General features: G+C 43.3%; 1 protein-coding gene across 1 annotated transcript in view; it reads right to left on the reverse strand.

Annotated features, from left to right (window-relative positions):
* LOC311130833 (26S proteasome non-ATPase regulatory subunit 1) overlaps positions 1-25,949 on the reverse strand; it is a 116,675-nt gene that overhangs the window by 79,831 nt on the left and 10,895 nt on the right. Inside the window, exons 11-16 of the mRNA XM_084163637.1 lie at positions 25,860-25,938; positions 25,574-25,747; positions 25,225-25,336; positions 17,980-18,176; positions 15,344-15,439; positions 13,469-13,533 (exon numbers count right to left, since the gene is read on the reverse strand). Coding sequence (XP_084019763.1) covers positions 13,469-13,533; positions 15,344-15,439; positions 17,980-18,176; positions 25,225-25,336; positions 25,574-25,747; positions 25,860-25,938 — 723 coding nt within the window. The remainder of the gene's footprint in view (positions 1-13,468; positions 13,534-15,343; positions 15,440-17,979; positions 18,177-25,224; positions 25,337-25,573; positions 25,748-25,859; positions 25,939-25,949) is intronic.

The raw sequence follows: 25,949 nt of genomic DNA on the forward strand, positions 1-25,949 counted from the left end.
ATAAGGCAATCAGCCCATCCAGTATGCATAATAATACAGTCCACAATCAAAAGAGACTACTAGAATTTGTTTAATTCTGGAGTATAGGCTAGACCAAGACATCTTAAATATAATTGTTCTGTTGTGCGTAATATGCGGTAGGCTATATGACGAACGGCACAATCATTATTTTAATTCATTTTTTCTTATATATCAGTACCAGTCAAAGGTTAAGGGTTTTTCTTTATTTTACTATTTTCTACATTGTAGAATAGTGAAGACATCAAAACTATGAAATAACACATATGGAAACATGTACTAACCAAAAAAGTGTTAAACAAATCAAAATACATGACAGCTTTGCACACTCTTGGCATTCTCTCAATCAGCTTCATGAGGAATGCCTTTCCAACAGTTTTGAAGGAGTTCACACATGCTGAGCACTTGTTGGCTGCTTTTCCTTCACTCTGCAGTCCAACTCATCCCAAACCATCTCAATTGGGTTGATTGTGGAGGCCAGGTCATCTGATGGAGCACTCCATCACTCTCCTACTTGGTCAAATAGCCCTTACACAGCCTGAAGATGTGTGTTGGGTCATTGTCCTGTTGAAAAACAAATTATAGTCCCACTAAGCCCAAACCAGATGGGATGGCGTATCTCTGCAGAATGCTGTGGTAGCCATGCAGGTTAAGTATGCCTTGAATTCTAAATAAAATCACAGATAGTGTCACCAGCAAAGCACCCCCACACCAACACACCATGCTTCACAGTGGAAAGCACAGATGCAGAGATCATCCATTCACCTACTCTGCGTCTCACACAGACACGGCGGTTGGAACCAAACATCTCAAATTTGAACTCATCAGACCAAAGGACAGATTTCCACCGGTCTAATGTCCATTGCTCGTGTTCCTTGGCCCAAGAAAGTCTCTTCTTCTTATTGGTGTCCTTTAGGAGTGGTTTCTTTGCAGCAATTCGACCATGAAGGCCTGATTCACGCAGTCTCCTCTGAACAGTTGATGTTGAGATGTGTCTGTTACTTGAACTCTGAAACACTTATTTGGGCTGCAATCTGGAGGTACAGTTAACTCTAATGTATCCTCTGCAGCAGAGGTAACTCTGGGTCTTCCTTTCCTGTGGCGGTCCTCATGAGCGCTAGTTCCATCATAGCGCTTGATGGTTTTTGTGACTGCACTTTAAGAAACTTTCTTGAAATTTTACGGATTGACTGACCTTCATGTCTTAAAATAATGATGGACTGTTGTTTCTCTTTGCTTATTTGAGCTGTTCTTGCCATAATATGGACTTGGTCTTTTACCAAATAGGGCTATCTTCTGTATAGCACCCCTCCCTTGTCACAACACAACTGATTGGCTCAATCAGAAATGCCACAAATTAACTTTTAACAAGGCACATCCGTTAATTGAAATGCATTCCAGGTGACTACCTCATGAAGCTGGTTGAGAGAATGCCAAGAGTGTGCAAAGCTGTCATCAAGGCAAAGGGTGGCTATTTGAACACTTTTTTGGTTACTACATGATTCCATATGTGTTATTTCATAGTTTTGATGTCTTCACTATTATTCTACAATGTAGAAAATAGTAAAAATAAAGAAAAACCCTGGAATGAGTAGGTGTGTCCAAACTTTTGACTGGTACTGTGTGTACACACACACAATACCATTCAAAAGTTTGGGTTCCTTTAGAAATGTCCATGTTTTCGAAAGAAAAGCAATTTCTTCTCCATTAAAATAACATAAAATTGATCAGAAATACAGTAGACATTGTTAATGTTGTAAATGGCTATTGTAGTTGGAAACGGCAGATTTTTAATGGAATATCTACATAGGCGTACAGAGGCCCATTATCAGCAACCATCAGTCCTGTTTTCCAAAGGCACGTTGTGTTTGCTAATCCAAGTGTATCATTTTAAAAAGGCTAATTGATCATTAGAAAATCATTTTGCAATAATGTTAGCACATCTGAAAACTGTTGCGCTGATTAAAGAAGCAATAAAACTGGCCTTCACTAAATAGTACCCACAAAACACCAGTCTCAGTGAACGTCAAGAGTGAAGAGGCAACTCCGGGATGCTGACCTTCTAGGCAGAGTTGCAAAGAAAAAGCCATATCTCAGACTGCCCATCTTAATCTTTTATTTTTATTGGCCAGTCTGAGATATGGCTTTTTCTTTGCAACTCTGCCTAGAAGGTCAGCATCCCGGAGTTGCCTCTTCACTGTTGACGTTGAGACTGGTGTTTTGCAGGTACTATTTAATGAAGCTGCCAGTTGAGGACCTGTGAGGCGTCTGTTTCTCAAACTAGACACTAATGTATTTGTCCTCTTGCTCAGTTGTGCACCGGGGCCTCCCACTCCTCTTTCTATTCTGGTTAGAGCCAGTTTGCGCTGTTCTGTGAAGGGAGTAGTACACAGCGTTGTATGAGATCTTCAGTTTCTTGGCAATTTCTCGCATGGAATAGCCTTCATTTCTCAGAACATGAATAGACTGACAAGTTTCAGAAGAAAGTTATTAGTTTTTGCCACAATTGCTGATGATCCAGATACTCAACTAGTCTCAAGAAGGCCAGTTTTATTGCTTCTTCAATCAGCACAACAGTTTTCAGCTGTGCTAACATAATTGCAAAAGGGTTTTCTAATGATCAATTAGCCTTTTAAAATGATAAACTTGGATTAGCAAACACAACGTGCCATTGGAAAACAGGACTGATGGTTGCTGATAATGGGCCTCTGTACGCCTATGTAGATATTCCATAATATATCAGCAGTTTCCAGTTACAATAGCCATTTACAACATTAACAATATCTACTGTATTTCTGATCAATTTGATGTTATTTTAATGGACAAAAAATTGCTTTTCTTTCGAAAACATGGACATTTCTAAGGGACCCCAAACTTTTGAACGGTGGTGTGTGTGTGTGTGTGTGTATATATATATATATATATATATATATATATATATATACACATATATATATACATACATACACACAGCTGCAGAAAAGATTAAGAGACCACTGCTAAATTATCAGTTTCTCTGGTTTTACTATTTATAGGTATGTGTTTGGGTAAAAATAACATTTTTGTTTTATTCTATAAACTACTGACAACATTTCTCCCAAATTCCAAATAAGAATATTGTCATTTAGAGCATTTATTTGCAGAAAATGACAACTGGTCAAAATAACAAAAAATATGCAGTGTTGTCAGACCTCGAATAATGTAAAGAAAATAAGTTCATGTTCATTTTTAAACAACACAATAGTAATGTTTTAACTTAGGAAGAGTTCAGAAATCAACATTTTGTGGAATAACCATGATTTTCACTCACAGCTTTCATGCGTCTTGGTATGCTCTCCACCAGTCTTTCACATTGATGTTGGGTGACTTTATGCCACTCCTGGCGTAAAAATTCAAGCAGCTCGGCTTTGTTTGATGGCTCGTGACCATCCATCTTCCTCTTGATCACATTCCAGAAGTTTTCAATGGGGTTCAGGTCTGGAGATTGGGATGGCCATGACAGGGTCTTGATCTGGTGGTCCTACATCCACACCTTCATTGACCTGGCTGTGTGGCATGGCGCATTGTCCTGCTGGAAAAACCAATCCTCAGAGTTGGGGAACAATGTCAGAGCAAAAGGAAGCAAGTTTTTTTTCAAGGACAACCTTGTACGTGGCTTGATTCACGCGTCCTTCACAAAGACAAATCTGCCCAATTCCAGCCTTGCTGAAGCACCCCCAGATCATCACTGATCCTCCACCAAATTTCACAGTGGGTGCGAGACACTGTGGCTTGTAGGCCTCTCCAGGTCTCCGTCTAACCATTAGACGACCAGGTGTTGGGCAAAGCTTAAAATTGGACTCATCAGAGAAGATTACCTTACTCCAGTCCTCTACGGTCCAATCCTTATGGTCTTTTGCAAACTTCAGCCTGGCTCTTCTTTGCTTCTCATTGATGAAGGGCTTTTAGGAGCCTGTTTCGAACCGCCCTCGCCTTGCACTTCACCCCAGCTGCCGTTTGCCATTCTTTTTGTAGGTCACTTGATGTCATCCTACGGTTGTTGAATGACATTCGAATGAGTTGGCGTCATCCTGGTCAGTAGAGAGTCGTTTTCGCCCTCTGCCAGTCTGTAGCTTTGTTGTCCCCAATGTCTGCTGCTTGACTTTGTTCTTATGAACCGCCGTCTTTGAAATTTTAAGGATGGAAGCAATCTGCCGCTCACTGTATCCCTCTGCCAGTAAAGCCAGAATTGAACCATTCTTTTCCTCACTCAAAACGTTCCTTTTCAACTCTTTTGGCATGGTCAATAGTTATTTTTTGATTAATATTACTTTTGGAGGTACTATTAGCACTGTTTTTGCCATCCAGCTGGTACTATTGCAAGACGATCGTGATGACCACAGCAGTGGTTTTTATACTTTTCCCCGTTAAATAAGATTTAGTTCAGGTGATCACCTAATCAGTACCTAATTCAGTAGAATGAGGTACGCCTGTGTTGGAATTCAACAGACACTGGAATGGAATGGCTGTCATACATGTAGAGATGCTGATTTAAGAAAAATCTGCAGTGGTCTCAATTTTTTCCAGAGCTGTATGTATATGTATATATATATATTTGTATTTTCATAATTAATAGGCAGACATTACCTTTAGATACAGAATATCTCATCACTGTGCTTTTCCATCTCCTCCTCTCTGTCCTTCATTCCTATCTCAAGCGCGCAGAGAGAGGGGCTGCCAACAGTTTAATGAAATATGTTTAGTTGTGAAAACATTACTAATCGATGTTTCCGAACAGATTTCACTTGGTTTCCCAAATTAAGCACTGGGTAGCTGCAGGAACAGGGTTGGAGAGCCCATGGCATACAGAGTTTGGGTGGAATATTACCTGTGGCGCAGTGAGAGGCTGCATGCTCCTCAAACAGTGTGTGGACACCCATTCAAAATTAGTGGATTCGGTTATTTCAGCCACACCCGTTGCTGACAGGTGTATAAAATCAAGCACACAGCCATGCAATCTCCATAGAGAAACATTGGCAGTAGAACGGCCCGTACTGAAGAGCTCAGTGACTTTCAACGTGGCACTGTCATAGGATGCCACCTTTCCAACAAGTCAGTTTGTCAAATTTCTGCCCTGCTAGAGCTGCCCTGGTCAACTGTAAGTGCTGTTATTGTAAAGTGAAAACGTCTAGGAGCAACAACGGCTCAGCCGCGAAGTGGTAGGCCACACAAGCTCACAGAACGGGACCGCGGAGTGCTGAAGCACGTAAAAATTGTCTGTCCTCGGTTGCAACACTCAATACAGAGTTCCAAACTGCCTCTGGAAGCAACGTCAGCACAAGAACTGTTCGTCGGGAGCTTCACGAAATGGGTTTCCATGGCCGAGCAGCCGCACACAAGCCTAAAATCACCATCAGCAATGCCAAGCGTCGGCTAGAGTAGTGTAAAGCTCGCCACCATTGGACTCTGGTGCAGTGGAAATGCGTTCTCTGGAGTGAACAATCACGCTTCACCATCTGGCAGTGCGACGGACGAATCTGGGTTTGGCGGATGCCAGGAGAACACTACCTGCCCCCACCTGGTGGAGGAGGAATAATGGTCAGGGGCTATTTTTCATGGTTCGGGCTAGGCTCCTTAGTTCCAGTGAAGGGAAATCTTAACGCTACAGTATACAATGACATTCTAGACAATTCTGTGCTCCAACTTTGTGGCAACAGTTTGGGGAAGGCCCTTTCCTGTTTCAGCATGACAATGCCCCCGTGCAAAAAGCGATGTCCATACAGAAATGTTTGTCGACATTGGTGTGGAAGAACTTGACTGGTCTGCACAGTGCCCTGACCTCAACCCCATCGTACACCTTTGGGATGAATTGAAACGCTGACTGCGAGCCAGGCCTAATCGCCCAACATCAGTGCCCGACCTCACAAATGCTCGTGGCTGAATTGAAGCAAGATCCTAGCGGCTACAATATTATTTCTCAGCTGCTCATATTAAGCACGTTCAGCTATAAAAACAGAGTAGCCTACCCGGCATGATTGTAAAACTAACTGCGAGAAAGCGGCCTTCATTCGCTATTCGAGTGCATATGGATTACATGTATTTTTTCCCCTGCACATTTGATAATGGGATGGGCCATTCTATATCGAAACAAATTTTACATATTAGTAAAGACAAGATTAAATTGAGAATAGTCTGATGGGTGAAAATATGATCACTTGATGAGAGAACAGCGTGTGCGGCCTGAGGCAAGAACAGAGTGCAAGCTTTTTTTGCGACTTTCTCAAATCATCAATAGCTTATAGTCGCATCATGCAACCCATTTTTGTTTTGATTTCTAAGACATTCTAAGGTTTGTATCATTCACAACTAAAGTTACCAAATAACTAAATCTAGCGTATAAGACTTGTTTCAAATGATCACTTTTACGCTCAACATAGCCACATCATATGCACACTCGCTCCGGAATGGGAATAATATCCTTTCTATTTTATTCAGCCAAGTTCAATTATATTCTTCTTACTATAAAATCATATAATATAAAATAACGTCAAGAGAGACTTAAGCATATTTTGTCCGCTAAATGAACTAGCATACGGCATGGCGCATAGCCAGATGACACAGTAGGCCAACTCTTTTCTGTTCTTCTGAGATTTTTTTTATATCATAACATTTCTTTAGACCTGCCTAAAATAAATAATGGATTTATTGTGATGTTGTATATTAAATGGATTTATTACTTCTTTTTTTTAATGTAGATGTTCCAAAAGATGCGCATTAGCGGCTTGTATGGCAGTCTGGACCTATGGCAGTCTCTATGGGGGTGCCACAGGGTTCAATTCTTGGGCCGACACTTTTCTCCGTGTATATCAATGATGTCGCTCTTGCTGCTGGTGACTCTCAGATCCACCTCTACGCAGACGACACCATTTTGTATACATCTGGCCCTTCATTGGACACTGTGTTAACAAACCTCCAAACGAGCTTCAATGCCATACAACAATCCTTCAGTAGCCTTCAACTGCTCTTAAACACTAGTAAAACTAAATGCATGCTTTTCAATCGAACGCTGCTAGCACCCGCCCACCCGACTAGAATCACCACTCTCGACGGGTCTGACCTAGAGTATGTGGACAACTACAAATACCTAGGTGTCTGGTTAGACTGTAAACTCAACTTCCAGACTCACATAAAGAATCTCCAATCCAAAGTTAAATCTAGGATCGGCTTCCTATTTCGCAACAAAGCCTCCTTCACTCATGCTGCCAAACATGCCCTCGTAAAACTGACTATCCTACCGATCCTTGACTTCGGCGATGTCATTTATAAAATAGCCTCCAACACTCTACTCAGCAAATTGGATGTAGTCTATCACAGTGCCATCCGTTTTGTCTCCAAAGCCCCATACACTACCCACCACTGTGACCTGTACGCTCTTGTTGGCTGGTCCTCACTACATGTTCGTCGTCAAACCCACTGGCTCCAGGCCATCTATAAATCACTGCTAGGCAAATCCCCACCTTATCTTAGCTCATTGGTCACCATAGCAGCACCCACCCGTAGTCTGCGCTCCAGCAGGTATATCTCACTGGTCATTCCCAAAGCCAACACCTCCTTTGGCCGCCATTCCTTCCAGTTCTCTGCTGCCAATGACTGGAACGAATTGCAAAAATCTCTGAAGCTGGAGACTCTTATCTCCCTCAATAACTTTAAGCATCAGTTGTCAGAGCACCTTACCGATCACTGCACCTGTACACAGCCCATCTGAAATTAGCCCACCCAACTACCTCATCCCTATATTGTTATTTATTTTGCTCTTTTGCACCCCATTATCTCTATTTGCACATAATCTCTTGCACATCTAGCATTCCAGTGTTAATACTATTGTAATTATTCTGCACTATAGCCTATTTATTGCCTTACCTCCATAACTTGCTACATTTGCACACACTGTATATATATTTTCTGTTGTATCTCTGACTTTATGTTTTTTTTTTTACCCCATATGTAACTCTGTGTTGTTTTTTGTTGCACTACTTTGCTTTGTCTTGGCCAGGTCACAGTTGTAAATGAGAACCTGTTCTCAACTGGTTTACCTGGTTAAATAAAGGTGAAATAAAAAAAATAAAAGTATGCGGAGGCCTGGAGATGCTAAACGTGTATGTTAATTACAGTCGATTTGTTTCTGAATGAAGCATCTCCCTCTTCGAGAGTCAGTGGAGTAGCTAGCTAGCTAGCTATGTTGTGGTAAATGGCGATGCCAACCGTTTAGCTAACATTAGCTAGTAAGCGAACAGGCACTGGCATTATGGGTTAATGAAGAGTGAATTAAATTATTTCTTAATCATCTTGCTAGATAGCTAACTTGGTAAAGCATTTAGTGTTGTGTGCATTGTGCAGTACCTACAAACCCATTAGTTTCTTATCAAGTGTGTGAGACTGCCTGGCTCAGTTAGCAAGCTAACGTTAGCTAACTAAATAATGAGCAGGTGCAAATTATCAAAACTGAATCCAACAGAAAAATCCTTCATGCACAAAACTAGATGTAAAGACTTGCTTTAGGAAAAAAATATGTATTATGCAGCTTTATTGTTTTAGTTAGAACAATTCTGATGAAAAGGGGTTGGATAACACTGGGAAAAGTGCCCCCTTTATTTTCACTTCTGTTGGCTTCCTCACGTGGAGGTTTGTGCTCTCTGATTGGCTCAATGTCAAGTAGAAACGGCAGGTTCGTCGGTACCAGGTCGGTACACAGCAGAGACGTATTTTGTTCTAGCAAGAGAAGGAATGGCCTCCTACTGTGCAAAGTACCTATTGGCAGTCAGATTTCTCGGTGTGTCTGTACCATAACGTTAGTTATACTCGGGTGCTCATGCATGGGCACAGACTTAGGTCCTGTTCCTCTGCCCAGGCGTTGCTGATGCATGCCATATTTTACAACGCCTGGATAGGTATTTTAAGTAACAGCTACCCACATCATATAGCTTTGCTCGCCTGAGGTAGACTATCTCATGATAAGCTGTAGACCACACTATTTACCAAGAGTTTTCATCTATATTTTTCGTAGATGTCTATTTACCACCACAAACCGATGCTGGCACTAAGACTGCACTCAATGAGCTGTATAAGGGCATAAGCAAACAGGAAAACGCTCATCCAGAGGCAGCGCTCCTAGCGAGCATCCTGACTGGTTGCATCACTGCCTGGTATCTCTATTTGCACATAATCTCTTGCACATCTAGCATTCCAGTGTTAATAATAATTGTAATTATTTTGCACTATAGCCTATTTATTGCCTTACCTCCATAACTTGCTACATTTGCACACACTGTATATATATTTTCTGTTGTATTTTATGACCTTATGTTTTTTTTACCCATATGTAACTCTGTGTTGTTGTTTTTATCGCACTGCTTTGCTTTATCTTGGCCAGGTCGCAGTTGTAAATGAGAACTTGTTCTCAACTGGCTTACCTGGTTAAATAAAGGTGAAATAAATAAATAAAATAAAAATAATGCAGGGAAACTTAAATCCGGTCTACCTAATTTCTACCAGCATGTTAAATGTGCAACCAGATGGGGAAAAAAAACTCTAGACCACCTTTACTCAACACACAGACGCGTACAAAGCTCTCCCTCCATTTGGCAAATCTGACCATAATTCTATCCTCCTGATTCCTGCTTATAAGCAAAAACTAAAGCAGTAAGCACCAGTGACTCGGTTAATAAGGAAGTGGTCAGATGACGCAGATGCTAAGCTACAGGACTGTTTTGCTGGCACAGACTGGAATATGTTCCAGGATTCTTCCGATGGCATTGAGGAGTACACCACATCAGTCACTGGCTTCATCAATAAGTGCATCGATGACGCCGTCCCCGCAGTGACCGTACGTACATACCCCAACCAGAAGCTATGGATTACAGGCACCATCCGCACTGAGCTAATGGTTAAAGCTGCCGCTTTCAAGGAGCGGGACTCTAAACCGGACGCTTACAAGAAATCCCGCTATGCCCTCCGACGAACCATCAAACAGGCAAAGAGTCAATACAGGACTAAGATTGAAATCGTACTACACCGGCTCTCACGCTCGTCGGATGTGGCAGGGCTTGCAAACTATTACAGACTACAAAAGGGAAGCACAGCTGCGAGCTGCCCAGTGACACGAGCATACCAGACGAGCTAAATCACTTCTATGCTCGCTTCGAGGCAAGCAACACTGAAGCATGTTTCAAGCAGACCACCATAGTCCCTGTGCCCAAGAACGTATGTAGCCATGAAGTGCTTTGAAAGGTTGGTCATGGCTCACATCAACACCATTAACCCAGAAACCCTAGACCCACTCCAATTTGCATACCGCCCCAACAGATCCACAGATGATGCAATCTCTATTGCACTCCACACTGCCCTTTCCCACCTGGACAAGAGGGACACCTACGTGAGAATGCTGCTCATTGACTACAGCTCAGCGTTCAACACCATAGTGCCCTCAAAGCTCATCACTAAGCTAAGGACCCTAGGACTAAACACCTCCCTCTGCAACTAGATCCTGGTCTTCATGACGGGCCGCCCCCAGGTGGTAAGGGTAGGTAACAACACATCTGCCACACTGATCCTCAACACAGGGGCCCCTCAGGGGTGCGTGCTCAGTCCTCTCGTGTACTCCCTGTTCACCCATGACTGCATGGCCAGGCACCATCATTAAGTTTGCTGACGACACAAAAGCGGTAGGCCTGATCACCAACAACGATGAGACAGCCTATAAGGAGGAGGTCAGAGACCTGGCCATGTGGTGCCAGGATAACATCCTCTCCCTCAACAAGATCAAGACAAAGGAGATGATTGTGGACTACAGGAAAAAGAAGAGGACCAAGCACGCCCCCATTCTCATTGACGGGGCTGTAGTGGAGCAGGTTGAGAGCTTCAAGTTCCTTGGTGTCCACATCACCAACAAACTATCATGGTCCAAACACACCAAGACAGCCGTGAAGAGGGCACGACAAAGCCTACTCCCCCTCAGGAGACTGAAAAGATTAGGCATGGGTCCTCAGACCCTCAAAAAGTTATACAGCTGCACCATCGAGAGCATCCTGACTGGTTGCATCACTGCCTGGTATGGCAACTGCTCGGCCTCTGACCGCAAGGCACTTCAGAGGGTAGTGCGTACGGCCCTGTACATCACTGAGGCCAAGCTTCCTGCCATCCAGGACCTCTATACCAGGCAGTGTCAGAGGAAGGCCCTAAAAATGGTCAAAGACTCCAGTCACCCTAGTCATTGACTGTTCTTTCTGCTACCGCACGGCAAGCGGTACCGGAGCACCAAGTCTAGGTCCATAAGACTCCTGAACAGCTAATCATGGCTACCCGGACTATTTGGATTGTCCACCCCACCCAACTCTTTAAAAAATTGATTTGTTAGTTATAGCAATCTGTCATTCGATGACACAGTTGATGACATGGCACGCAACCATTGGTTGATGCATGCAACGTCTGAGCAGGGGAACACGACCACAGGCATCAGCTCCACCATGGGCAACAACAGTTAGTTTTCACCAAAATATGTTAAACTCATAGCTGGTTTATCCAGTGAACACCATATTTAGAAGGATAGCTACTGACTGAAATGTAGCTAACGTTAGCTAGTTCACTGGCCAGGCAGTAGCCACTACTAGCCAACTAATCGTGGATTTCCAATTATTTGATACATTTGGGTCATGATCGCTTTAGGAGCGGCCATAAAAAAAAGAGGGCGTTTTGACTAGAATTCTCAGTTACAAAATCCGTACCAGTGAATGAAGTGACGTCACTACGCAAAAACAATGAAGGAATTTACATAATAAACTAAAAAGGGTATTATTCCACAATATTAAGTACACATGGTGTACCATCCTGAATTGAAATGTAATGCAATAGCCCACATTTGGTTCATACAGAATCTTATCAGAACTTCCAATGCATATATCTGCGATCATGAGATTAGCCAGTGGGGATGAATATACCCATGGCCTTTCGGAGCAGTCGGCGACTGAGAGACGCCAGACAGTGGCGGCTCTGAACACCACGTCCTGGCTTCCTAAGACTGTAAGAAGGGGGACTGGTGGCCTGGAAGCCACGAGGGAGTGGGGGGGGGGGGGGGGGGGGGGGGGGTGGGGGGGGGGGGGGGGGAGAGGACGCTCTGCTGAATTGTTGCTGCTCAGGAGGCTCTCTAAACACAGGAAGGATTTACACAAAGTTTATCTAACAGCCAATTGATCATGGGAATATCGCATAACCTTTTTTGGGCTTAAAATAGACTCCCATGTTCCTCCGCTTGGCCCAGCGCACTGTTTAATGCTGCAGTGCTGCCTGATGGGTAAAATCACGTCAGAGAATGAGTGATGAGCCTCCGTATACAGACAGAAAATAAGAATGTGTGACTCAAATGGACAACATGAAAGCCAATGTCCTCAGACACTGAACTACCTGTAAGTAATTATAACCTCTCAGCTAAAAGTGCATCTAAATTCTGGAGATGTTGGTCATTATGTCATGTTGATATTCCGCATGCAAACCAATCACATGAGGATCACTTAAGAGTGCCAACACTGTAGGAAAGTGAGGGATAGTTTCAGCTCCTTGAGGTAGGCTAAGCTATAACGATGCAATGAAATACTTTTCTCAAGAGTAAAATTACTTCAAAATGTGTCATATGTTTGATCATGAATGGCACTTAATAATTGGATAAGACTACCGAAAACCATTGCACGGACCAAAACAAGGGTGGTTCAAAGGGTTTTGATGTTCAATAGATTTAACTTGAACATCAAACAAGTTCTCACATTTCTGAAATGTAAATCACACTTTCAAAACATTTAACTGTGTTGGTTTTTCAAATGACAATTGACACCCAGCACCTACATAAATAATTCAGCTTATAAATAATTTAGATCAGGCCAGAGCTCCATCTTGGCTTAAATTTAACTATACTGCATGCCCTTATTTACTTAAAACCCAAAACAGTGTTCAGACAACATTAATTCTCTAGCCAAGCAGGGTGACAATTCCACAGGCTGTGGTGAAGACTTGTGAAAACCTCATTCTTGACGGGAGAACATGGATTAACCTCTGGGCCGAAGGTGGGTAAGAGCCCCAGTGGCATTCACGAGTGGAAAAGCCCCATCTATTAATCTGGGCGGAAGATATCTCTCTCACTGTTTTCTTTGGATGTTTTAACAGTCGGGATGAGGGGGCGGAGGCTACATAAACTGCCAACAATACCCATTCGAGGACATACTCCAAACGCATTTGGAAAGTATGCCCGGGATATGGGAAGAATGCCGTCTATGTGTATACAAGTAGGAGCTGATTAATCAGAGTTAGCTTGGCTGAGACTAACAGTGGACCAAGAGGCTGAAAGTAGGGGGACCTCAGCTGGGCGGAAAGGGGATTACATAGGGGATATAGAGGTATACAGGATTGCATAGGGCCAAGGCCTTACCTGAACATGATGAATCCAATGGACTCCACCGCTGCCCTTCTGACGTCATCGTTCACGTCGCTCACCTGAAAGGTAGAGAACAATGTGGTTTTTTTTTTTTGGGGGGGGGGACTTTTTACCCCTTTTTCGTGATATCCAAATGGTAGTTAGTCTTGTCCCATCGCTGCAACTCCCCTACGGACTCGGAAGAGGCGAAGGTCGAGAGGCATGCGTCCTCCGAAACATGACCCTGCCAAGCCACACTGCTTCTTGACACACTGCTCGCTTAACCCGGAAACCAGCCGCACCAATGTGTCGGACGAAACACTGTATATCTGGCGACCGAAGTCAGCGTGCAAGCGCCCGGCCCACCACAAGGAGTCGCTAGAGCGCGATGAGACAAGGACATCCCGGCCGGCCAAGCCCTTCCCTAACCCGGACGACGCTGGGCCAATTGTGCGCCGCCTCATGGGGCTGCGACACTGCCTGGGATCGAACCCGGGTCTGTAGTGACGCCTCTAGCACTGCGATGTAGTGCCTTAGACACCTGCGCCACTCGGGAGGCCAGAGAATGATGAATTAACAGCAGGAAGAATGCGGTAGGGTAAGGAGATAACATCCACTACTAATAATTTTGCTGCCCAAAAGCTAAATTGCAAAACTACCCATCAGCCAAAATATCAAAGATTTGGCGGAAGCCTATACTTTTGTTCATAAACAACTCTTATATCAAAGCATAATCACACCTTTAGCTTATGCAGCCTGCCATCTCTAGGAACAACCATCTGCCCCAGTAACAATAACATTAATTAATCTATTTGGGCTTCCTGTACTACCAAAGGATTTCATTATCTGTGATTAATATACCAAATGACCAAATGTATGTGGACACCTGCTCGTCGAACATCTCATTCCAAAATCATGGGCATTAAGATGGAGTAGGTCTCCCCTTTGCTGCTATAACAGCCTACACTCTCCTGGGAAGGCTTTCCACTAGATGTTGGAACATTGCTGCGGGGACTTGCTTCCATTCAGCACAAGAGCATTTGTGAGGTTGGGCACTGATGTTGGGCAATTAGGCCTGGCTTGCAATCGGCGTTCCAATTCATCCCAAAGGTGTTCAATGGGGTGGAAGTCTGGGCTCCGTGCAGGTCAGTCAAGATCTTCCACACCAATCTCGACAAACGATTTCTGTATGGACCATCATGAAACAGGAAAGGGCCTTCCCCAAACTGTTGCCACAAAGTTGAAAGCACATAATTGTCTAGAATGTCATTGTATGCTGTAGCGTAAACATTTCCCTTCACTGGAACTAAGGGGCCTAGCCCGGGTGCGGCTGCGGCTGCTCAGCCATGGAAATCCATTTATTGTTATTGTGCTGACGTTGCTTCCAGAGGCAGTTTGGAACTCGGTATTCAGTGTTGCAACCGAGGACAGACGATTTTTACTTCACAGTCCCGTTCTGTGAGCTTGTGTGGCCTACCACTTCGCTGCTGACCCGTTGTTGCTCCTAAACGTTTCCACTACACAATAACAGCACTTTCAGTTGACCAGGGCAGCTCTTGCAGAAGAGAAATTTGACAAACTGACTATGACGGTGCCACGTTGAAAGTCACTGCGCTCTTCAGTAAGGCCATTCTACTACCAATGTTTGTCTATGGAGATTGCATGGCTGTCTGCTCTATTTTATACACCTGTCAGCAACGGATGTCGCTGAAATAGCCGAATCCACTCATTTGAAGGGGTGTCCACATATGTATATATAGTGTACCAACAGATAATAGTCTGTCATAACCGTCCTCGCAATTACAATACTTAATAGCTTGGCTATCCATGGAGTGCTCAGTTCCCTGGTTGTCGGTGTCTTGCGTGAGAAAGGGGAAGGAGGACACTTACAGCCACATGTAGCAGACGTCTGATGGCCTTGTTGTTCCCAGAGCCGCAGTAGGCCATGCCCACTGTGTACATTCCGGAGCGGCGCAGGATGGGGTCCTAGAGCAGACACAGTGACAGAACACAGAGCCTTAGTTAAGAGACTAGTCTGCAGCAGTTAAGTCTAGTCATGGCAACAATGTGTGGTCAACAACTTCTACATCTTATTTGACATCTAGCATATTTAAAAAAGGTCCAACGCAGCCGTTTTTATCCCAATATCAAATAATTAAGTACCTTACTGTGATTGAAAACAATCAAAATGGCCAAAAAGAAACAAAAATTGCTTCTTAGCAAAGAGTAATTTCTCAAGCAAGCATTTTGCTATGACTGTCTGGGATTGCTCTAAATGGGGAGGGGAAAACTGAAAACTAGCTGTTATTGGCAGAGAGGTATGGAACTCTCTTATTGTTCTATTAACTAATTTACCGTCTGATGTCGTCACCGGGCAGGCAGACACCCACCAAAACAGGCAGAAATTTCAGGCAAACAGCTTTTACACTAAAACGGCATTATCAGCATTTTCACAGTATTATTCCAACCTCATAGTGTAGAGCTATATATAGTGAGGGAAAAAAGTGTTTGATCCCATGCTGATTTTGTACGTTTGCCCACTGACAAAGACATGATCAGTCTATCATTTTAATGGTATGTTTATTTGAACAGTGATAGACAGAATAACAACAAAAAAATCCAGGAAAATGCATGTCAAAAATGTTATCAATTGATTTGCATTTAAATGAAGGAAATAAGTATTGGACACCTCTGCAAAACATGACTTGGTGGCAAAACCCTTGTTGGCAATCACAGAGGTCAGACGTTTGTTGTAGTTGGCCACCAGGTTGGCACACATCTCAGGAGGGATTTTGTCCCACTCCTCTTTGCAGATCTTCTCCAAGTCATTAAGGTTTCGAGGCTGACGTTTGGCAACTCGAAACTTCAGCTCCCTCCACAGATGTTCTATGGGATTAAGGGCTGGAGACTGGCTAGGCCACTCCAGGACCTTAATGTGCTTCTTCTTGAGCCACTCCTTTATTTCCTTGGCCGTGTGTTTTGGGTCATTGTCATGCTGGAATACCCATCCATGACCCATTTCAATGCCCTGGCTGAGGGAAGGAGGTTCTCACCCAAGATTTGACGGTACATGGCCCCGTCCATCGTCCCTTTGATGCGGTGAAGTTGTCCTGTCCCCTTAGCAGAAAAACACCCCCAAAGATTAATGTTTCGCCATGTTTGACGGTGGGGATGGTGTTCTTGGAGTCATAGGCAGCATTCCTCCTCCTCCAAACACGGCGAGTTGAGTTGATGCCAAAGAGCTCCATTTTGGTCTCATCTGACCACAACACTTTCACCCAGTTCTCCTCTGAATCATTCAGATGTTCATTGGCAAACTATAGACGGGCCTGTATATGTGCTTTCTTGAGCAGGGGGACCTTGCGGGCGCTGCAGGATTTCAGTCCTTCACGGCATAGTGTGTTAACAATTGTTTTCTTGGTGACTATGGTCCCAGCTGCCTTGAGATCATTGACAAGATCCTCCCATGTAGTTCTGGGCTGATTCCTTACCGTTCTCATGATCATTGCAACTCCACAAGGTGAGATCTTGCATGGAGCCCCAGGCTGAGGGAGATTGACAGTTATTTTGTGTTTCTTCCATTTGCAAATAATCGCACCAACTGTTGTCACCTTCTCACCAAGCTGCTTGGCGATGGTCTTGTAGCCCATTCCAGCCTTGTGTTGGTCTACAATCTTGTCCCTGACATCCTTGGAGAGCTCTTTGGTCTTGGCCATGGTGGAGAGTTTGGAATCTGATTGATTGATTGCTTTTGTGGACAGGTGTCTTTTATACAGGCAACAAACTGAAATTAGGAGCACTCCCTTTAAGAGTGTGCTCCTAATCTCAGCTCGTTACCTGTATAAAAGACACCTGGGAGCCAGAAATCTTTCTGATTGAGAGGGGGTCAAATACTTATTTCCCTCATTAAAATGCAAATCAATTTATAACATTTTTGACATGCGTTTTTTTGGATTTTTTTGTTGTTATTCTGTCTCTCACAGTTCAAATAAACCTACCATTAAAATTATAGACTGATCATTTCTTTGTCAGTGGGCAAACGTACAAAATCAGCAGGGGATCAAATAGTTTTTTCCCCTCACTGTGTGTATATATATATATATATATATATATATATATATATATATATATATATATATATATATATATATATATATAAAACACAAGGTGGGGGCGGGGGGGAATCTGACTGCACTGGGCCTTTAAGGAATTCCTTGACCAAAGTATGGGTACTGTATGTAACTTTTATACTACAGTTCAAGACAGGTATTCATTGTCACAGTAAATTGAAACGGAGATGAATACAGGCTGGAAAAAAGCAAAAGCAACCACATTTGGCAACAATAGGTAAAAGGGTTAACTGTCATGGATGCATAGCCAAGGAATAAATGTGAATAAATATGGTGGTAGCGGATGAGGCGAGTTTCTCCCATTCCAATGCAAAGTGCTAAGAAGCCATATACCCATCATCACCAGGCATAATGGAAGAAGTGTGCGTGTGAATGTGTGCCAAGTCCGACTGTTACCTTGTCCCTGCAGAGGCTCTCGATGAGTGTGTCTGCCTCCTCCATGCGTCCATACATGACCATGGCGATTCCAACGGCCAGGCCGCGCAGGATCTTCTCGTGCTGCGTCTCCTGGGCGTAGCCCACCATGTCCTCGATGGCCTGTGCCGACTTGGAGCCCAGCATGACCAGCCCCAGGGCCAGCCCCGCAGCCTCGCCTGGGAACAGAGGGCAGACAAAGACATGAGCACCACATGATGGTAGAGGTCTGCGAAGGACTGATTTCTTTATCCCACTCCCACAGCTTTTGATACCCCACCCGCCCGCTCCCACTGGCTTTTTGTCCGACTCCCACCCGCAAGAACCCGACCGCAGTCCTGCAAATGTTATTTTAGGCGTAACGTTATGTGACGCAGCTTGCTTGGCAGCCATGGTCCCAGCAATTTTTGCACCCTATTGGCAATACCAAAATGCGCAAAAATAACCAAGAACTAGGTTAAATTACCAGCGATTCTCACGTGGCTATCGGTATTACTGGGCTATATCAGCCAATAGGCTAGACATAGTTTGAAAGAGAGCCATAGTTGGAGCAAGAACGGACACTTGCACTTTTACTTGAGCTACGTTTTGCATAATCTAGCCTACCTTAAAGGAAAGGTTCACCCATTTTTAATGTTATATTGTTTTAGTGCATCTGAGTGATGTTCTATCGATTCCCTGGGTCATTTCATGTTTTCATGTGTATTTGAGTTATTGGCGTTCAAGCAGGCAGAAATCCGGCCAGTATGACGTAGCACCGTGATAAAGTCACTCACTACACTGGAAGTTAATAGGAATACGACTTTTAGATCGCGAAAACATCATTCATACATGTCAGATTTCAATACTGGCCGATGTCTTCTCTCAAATGAGCCATTGATTATATTTTTGCGATATTCCTACCTCGAGAAATGTGTAATTTAACGGAGGGTCTAGCACATTTAGTCCAGGGTGCATTGCATGGTGCCGTTGCCAGAGATATTATAGAAAGAAGATAGGAATCCAATGATTGAAGGAATGTATAACGCCCCACCCAGCAGACTGTCGACCAATCGCATTCACGTTGTCATGCTGCGTCACGCGGTTGCTAAGCTAATCGTCACACAATCCCTTCTCAAAACGTGCATATTTTCCTCGAAAGTACGTAATGTCACGATTCCAAAGCTATACGATACTACAGACTGCAAGTTAATTATCTCACATCTCTGAAAATATTTGTAATGTTGTAGTTCTTGTTGACGAAATTCGTGCTTATGTTGGGTTTTTGAGCTAGCGCCCAATAGACTCCCTTTCAATCCTTGAAGGAGAGCGCTACTTGTCCCAGAATCCACCGCACGGCCAATTGACGTAGCATGGGCAACATATCCCCATCTCCTCAAAAGTATATCTGCTGTTGCGAATGTTAGACTCCACTCTGTGAGGCACATCGATCTGCAGGTTGAACATGGTGAGATTGTAAAATCCTAAATTGATAGTGCAGTTTGTTTAGGCGATTTTACAGCCAACTAGCTATGTTACATGCAGATATTGTCTTTGGTATTATTGTGTGTAGCTACGTTTGCTAGCCAGCCCATACAGAAAGCATTGCATTGTAGATTTTGGAGTCGACTTGAGCTGCAACAGATTTCCACAACGATTTTCCATGTTGCTACCAACCTTATTATAAAACGCCAAAATGAAACATTTGTTCACAAAACATATTGTTCTCACAGTGTAAATTAAAAGGAATACGTGGTTTGGGATGGATTGTTCCTTTAACAGGAGCGGGATCAATGTTTATTTCCAGACCATGTAGTAGACCTAAACTATAGATTAAATCATAATTATGAAGTTAATTTCCTTGGAAAGACAACTGCCACGTGCTTCCCCAGCCATGCATATAGCTTACGCTATTTAGTCTTCATTTTTGCACAAAGAAAACGTATAGGCCTATTTTAACACTGAAAGAGCTTTTTATCAATTAAAATATCCATGTGACATTGTTACATACAAGGATATACCATGACATTTCAAATTATTAATTTAATAAAACAATATTTTCAATTTAGTTTTCATGACATGCTCCCCATAAAAAGACCAGTAGATGTCCCGTGTGTAGCTTGTTGTTCATGTTGGCAAATGAAAGCGGCAAAGAGGCTTAATGTGTAGCAAGTGTAGTGAGAGTTCAGGTAGGCCATTTTATCTGACTGGGCTTAGCTAGCGTTATCTTTTCTAGGCTACTCCAGTCAATACACGCACTGTTATATGGGATGATGAATAACATTGTGGCTGATACAAGTTAGCTAGTCTTGGCTGTAGCCGAGTAGTCCCTCTCTCTGCCTCCGTCTGCTCGCCCCCATCTCACCAGCACCTCTGCAGCAATAGAACGCCTGCCTCTTCCTCACGCAGCAGTGCTCAGGTTAAAAACGCACATTTAAAAATACACATTTATTTTGAATATCCGGATATCCAACAAAAATTCATTATACTATTCGAATAGTGAAATTATTTCAAACCCCCATCCCTAATTCCTAGGATTAACAGTATTAAAAACTTACACTAAAATTAACACTAATATGTGAAAAAAATTTTTTTTCACTTTGCTACATTTTACATTTACATTTTAGTCATTTAGCATACATCAAAAAAAATCATACTGGCCCCCGTGGGAATCGAACCCACAACCCTGGCATTGCAAGCGCCATGCTCTATCACACTACACAGGGCCCAAAAACTACATTTGTTTCATTTTTTGTCCTTATAAAAGGTTGGTAGCAACATGTGAAAATCATTGTGGAATTCTGTTGCCGCTAAAGTAAACTTCAAAACCCACAATGCAATGCTCTCTCGAGGCTGGCTGGCTAGCTGGCTAGCTAGCAAACGTACAGTTGAAGTCGGAAGTTTACATACACCTCAGCCAAATAACGACCCAGTGGTTTTCACTCATATTATCTCTCTGTATTCTGTAAGTATAGTCTCGCAGGGTTTTCAGGTTGTCCTATAATTGCTGAACAGCCAGCTCTCACCTTGACACACTAATCTTTTCATGTCTGGCTTTTCTGATTGTGATTCATAATAGAAGTCTACCTTTGATCCCGTTTGACCTGCTTTTTTACTCTGAAGTTATTATGGTAGTGTGTGTTACAGGTGGGCAGAATATTCCCATATACAGTTGAAGTCGGAAGTTTACATACACCTTAGCCAAATACATTTAAACTCAGTTTTTCACAATTCCTGACATTTAATCCTAGTAAAAATTCCCCGTTTTAGGTCAGTTAGGATCACCACTTTATTTTAAGAACGTGAAATGTCAGAATAATAGTAGAGAAAATGATTTATTTCAGCTTTTATTTATTTCATCACATTCCCAGTGGGTCAGAAGTTTACATACACTCAATTAGTATTTGGTAGCATTGCCTTTAAATTGTTTAACTTGGGACAAACGTTTTGGGTAGCCTTCCACAAGCTTCCCACAATAAGTTGGGTGAATTCCTCTTGACAGAGCTGGTGTAACTGAGTCAGGTTTGTAGGCCTCCTTGCTCGCACACGCTTTTTCAGTTCTGCCCACAAATCTTCTATAGGATTGAGGTCAGGGCTTTGTGATGGCCACTCCAATACCTTGACTGTTGTCCTTAAGCCATTTTGCCACAACTTTGGAAGTATGCTTGGGGGTCATTGTCCATTTGGAAGACCAATTTTCGACCAAGCTTTAACTTCCTGACTGATGTCTTGACATGTTGCTTCAATATATCCACATAATTTTCCTTCCTCATGATGCCATCTATTTTGTGAAGTGCACCAGTCCCTCCTGCAGCAAAGCACCCCCACAGCATGATGCTGCCACCCCCGTGCTTCACGGAACGGATGGTGTTCTTCGGCTTGCAATCCACCCCCTTTTTCCTCCAAACATAACGATGGTCATTATGGCCAAACAGTTCTATTTTTGTTTCATCAAACCAGAGGACATTTCTCCGAAAAGTACGATATTTGTCCACATGTGCAGTTGCAAACCGTAGTCTGGCTTTTTTATGGCGGTTTTGGAGCAGTGGCTTCTTCCTTGCTGAGCGGCCTTTCAGGTTATGTCGCTATAGGACTCGTTTTACTGTGGATATAGATACTTTTGTACCTGTTTCCTTCAGCATCTTCACAAGGTCCTTTGCTGTTGTTCTGGGATTGATTTGCATTTATCGCACCAAAGTACGTTCATCTCTAGGAGACAGAACGCGTCTCCTTCCTGAGCGGTATGACGGCTGCGTGGTCCCATGGTGTTTATACTTGCGTACTATTGTTTGTACAGATGAACGTGGTACCTTCAGGCGTTTGGAAATCGCTCCCAAGGATGAACCAGACTTGTGGAGGTCTCCCATTTTTTTTCTGAGGTCTTGGCTGATTTCTTTCGATTTTCCCATGATGTCAAGCAAAGAGGCACTGAGTTTGAAGGTAGGCCTTGAAATACATCCACAGGTATACCTCCAATTGACTCAAATTATGTCAATTAGCCTATCAGAAGCTTCTAAAGCCATGACATTTGTTTAAAGGCACAGTCAACTTAGTGTATGTAAACTTCTGACCCACTGGAATTGTGATACAGTGAATTATAAGTGAAATAATCTGTCTTTAAACAATTGTTGGAAAAATTACTTGTGTCATGCACAAAGTAGATATCCTAACCGACTTGCCAAAACTATATTTTGTTAACAAGAAATTTGTGGAGTGGTTGAAAAACGAGTTTTAATGACTCCAACCTAAGCGTATGTAAACTTCAAACTTCAACTGTAGATACACACCAGGGGTTTTTCTGGATCAAAAAAGGGGTTAGGTGGTGAGCGTGGTAGGAGGCTTGGTAATGAGTGCGGTTATATTTTAGAGAACATTTAGAGGCCCGCATCTTGCCGCTGTAGAGACATTTTTGCATTTCTCCATGGAGCCGAGTTATTTTATTTTTTCCCGGTTTTAAAGCAAGTTTCCTGCAATTCTACACATTTGTCCATGCTGAGAGAACATGTCGCAGTTTTAAAGCTAATTTCCTGCAATTCTATTCATTTTACCATGAATAATGTGTTATTTTGCTCACACATAACAAAATACTGCTAAATTCATTGTTTTTGGAATTGTCAATTCTCCCTGTCTAGCTTTTATATTGGTGATTCTTAGTTCTCAAAGATTATATTATTTAAAAACATAAGTCCATTATCTTTTCTACATACATTATATCTGGTTTTAGTCGTTTAAGTTTACACTTAGTGTTTTCCATCCCGAAAATGTATTTAAACAAAATAAAAGGCGACACGAGGATTAAAATGGCAGAAAAATCCCTCTACACAATAATACCAAAGTCAATATCAGCATGTGAAGTAGCTAGCTGTAAAATTGCCTAAACAAGCTGTACTATCAATTTAGGAGTCCATCTCAGAGTTCAGCTTGCAGTTCCTCTCTGCCCAGAGCGAGTGCAGAGTACATTGCTATGGCAACAACGGCCCTTTCCCACAGACACACAGGGCGCATTGCGAGATGGTACTTGGAGAAACTGAGTTGAATAATTTGGTACACCGTTCAGATTGAGCACATCTAAGCTAAGTTCCTACCCGATTTCCTGATTTTACAGATGGACCACTTAGAAGTTACATTTGTATTTTACCCACTGATAGAACATAGGCTTTTACCAAATTTATAGGAGTTTCATGATTTTTATTTCTGGGGATAGATTATTCCTTTAATAGAGACCACATGTGCACCTGATCTCGCATGCCCAACTAGGAGAGGAGAGGAAGGCTACTGAACTTAAGGCAGCAAGAATGATGAGAGGAAACTTTCTCTTACGTTTTACATAGCCAGCCTATAGCCTTCAAACTAAACTCTTGACCTCGAAGCCAGTTCCACTGCGTTTTTTCATTGTTCCCCTCTAATTACGGTCTGACTTATACCTGGGACACCAGGTGGGTGCAATTAATTATCAGGTAGAAGAGAAACCCTACGAGGTCCGCAGCCTGCTGGTTAAGAGTTGAACACCCCTGGCCTGGCCTCCCGAGTGGTGCAGCGGTCTAAGGCACTGCAGCGCAGTGCTAGAAGCGTCACTACAGACCCGGGTTTGATCCCAGGCTCTGTCATAGCCGGCCGTGACCGGGGGACCCATGAGGCAGCGCACAATTGGCCTAGCGTCGTCCAGGTTAGGAGAGGGTTTGGCCGGCCGGGATTTCCATGTCCCATCGCGCTCTAGCGACTCCTTGTGGCTTGCCGGGCGCCTGCAAGCTGACTTCGGTCGCCAGCTGGACGGTGTTTCCTCCGACACATTGGTGCGGCTGGCTTACAGGTTAAGCGAGCAGTGTGTCAAGAAGCAGTGCGGCTTGGCAGAGTCGTGTTTCGGAGGATGCATGGCTCTCGACCATCGCCTCTCCCGAGTCCGTAGGGGAGTTGCAGCGATGGGACAAGACTAACTACCAATTGGATATCACGAAATTGGGGAGAAAAAGGGTTACAAAAAATATATACCAAAAAAAGTATGGCCTTTTAGGCGCAGGACGATTTGCAGGCAGAGACAAATAAATAGGTTATCAATAGCCTATTTATTTTAAAAAACGCAACGTTGCACCTCGACTCACATTGGTTGAGCGCCCTCCACTTCTTTCTATTAGCAATATTTATTTCAAGACACTGTAGTAAACTGTAGCCTAATCGTATTAAAGTTAATTTCCTTGGAAAGATAACTGTGCCGTGCGTCTCCGCCCATACATTTAATTGAGACCACACATATAGCCTATAGGCGCACATGATCTCGCACGCCCAACTAGGAGAGGTATAGGCTACTGAACTTGACGCAGCGAATTATGAGTGTGTGTGAATAGTGCGACAAAAAGGTGCTTTTAATCAACTATATATATAACACATCCAAAACAGAAAAACGACCGTTTCCACATTTTCATCCCAAAGTTGTCTGTCTACCCGCCTGCACCCAGCATGAAAAATGCAGACAGCGCCTCAATGATCTCTGCCCTCTACATATAGAACAACACGGTGCTCCTATAGGATATACAATAGAACAACACGGTGCATTTTTTGATAGGAGCACCGTGTTGATAATTTATTTTGCTAGTATCATTGATCTATTATCAAAATGTTTTTCTGAATTCACTACCGATGGGGATTTGACATCCCATGTTACACTCTATAAGGGCTCCAGAGAAATGCTAGTTGGCTACATTTAAACTTGAATAGCACTGAATGCCCTATTGTCTGTTCAGGTTCATGTACCTGTGACTGCATCGTCCTGGTACAGGTTAGACTTGAGCAGGTCGTACACATCCTGCCTGGCCGTACCCAAGGCAGCCAATCCCAGGCCTAGACCTCCACCGTGACGGACAATCTGTGGGAGGAAATGAAGCAAACCAAACAAAATGGCCGTCACAGACACGAAGACAACTTTGTATTCAACTCAAATGTGACATGATGTCCCTCTGATGGGCTTTGTGGAATTATCTCCATACTGCTTACACACACAAACACATCAGATCAAATCTAAGTGATCAAAGGGGTAGTGGGGCTATCGGTTGATTTGGAATTGGGCACGGTAAATGTGACGCGTCTGCTTGTTGCCACTCACGTCGTTGCTGGCGTTCTTGAGCTGGCTGAGCAGGTAGTCGATAATGTCCCCCCCGTGGTTGGCGTGGATCAGCCCGAGGGCGTACAGGCCGCCTCCCTCCTGGTAGGCCGATCCAGGGGAGGTGTCTTTTGGCAGATAGGTGGCCATCAACTGCAGCGCCTCTTTCTCGTGGCCCTGAAAAGATGCAGAGAGGTGGGTGAAATGTGGTTCTTTACATAAAAATCTGAATACCAAAATAATTCTCAGATATCCATTTAGGTTTTAAATTGTTTCAGCAAAGGTTTACCTTGTGAATGACACCAAGACTGGCTGTGGCTGTGAACTTCGCCCAGTTGGTGGCTCTTGCAAGCCACTCCAAGTTCTCTCTGTTAAAAGA

This window comes from Coregonus lavaretus (assembly GCF_964263955.1).
Source record: "Coregonus lavaretus genome assembly, chromosome: 6".
Lineage (NCBI taxonomy): Eukaryota > Metazoa > Chordata > Actinopteri > Salmoniformes > Salmonidae > Coregonus > Coregonus lavaretus.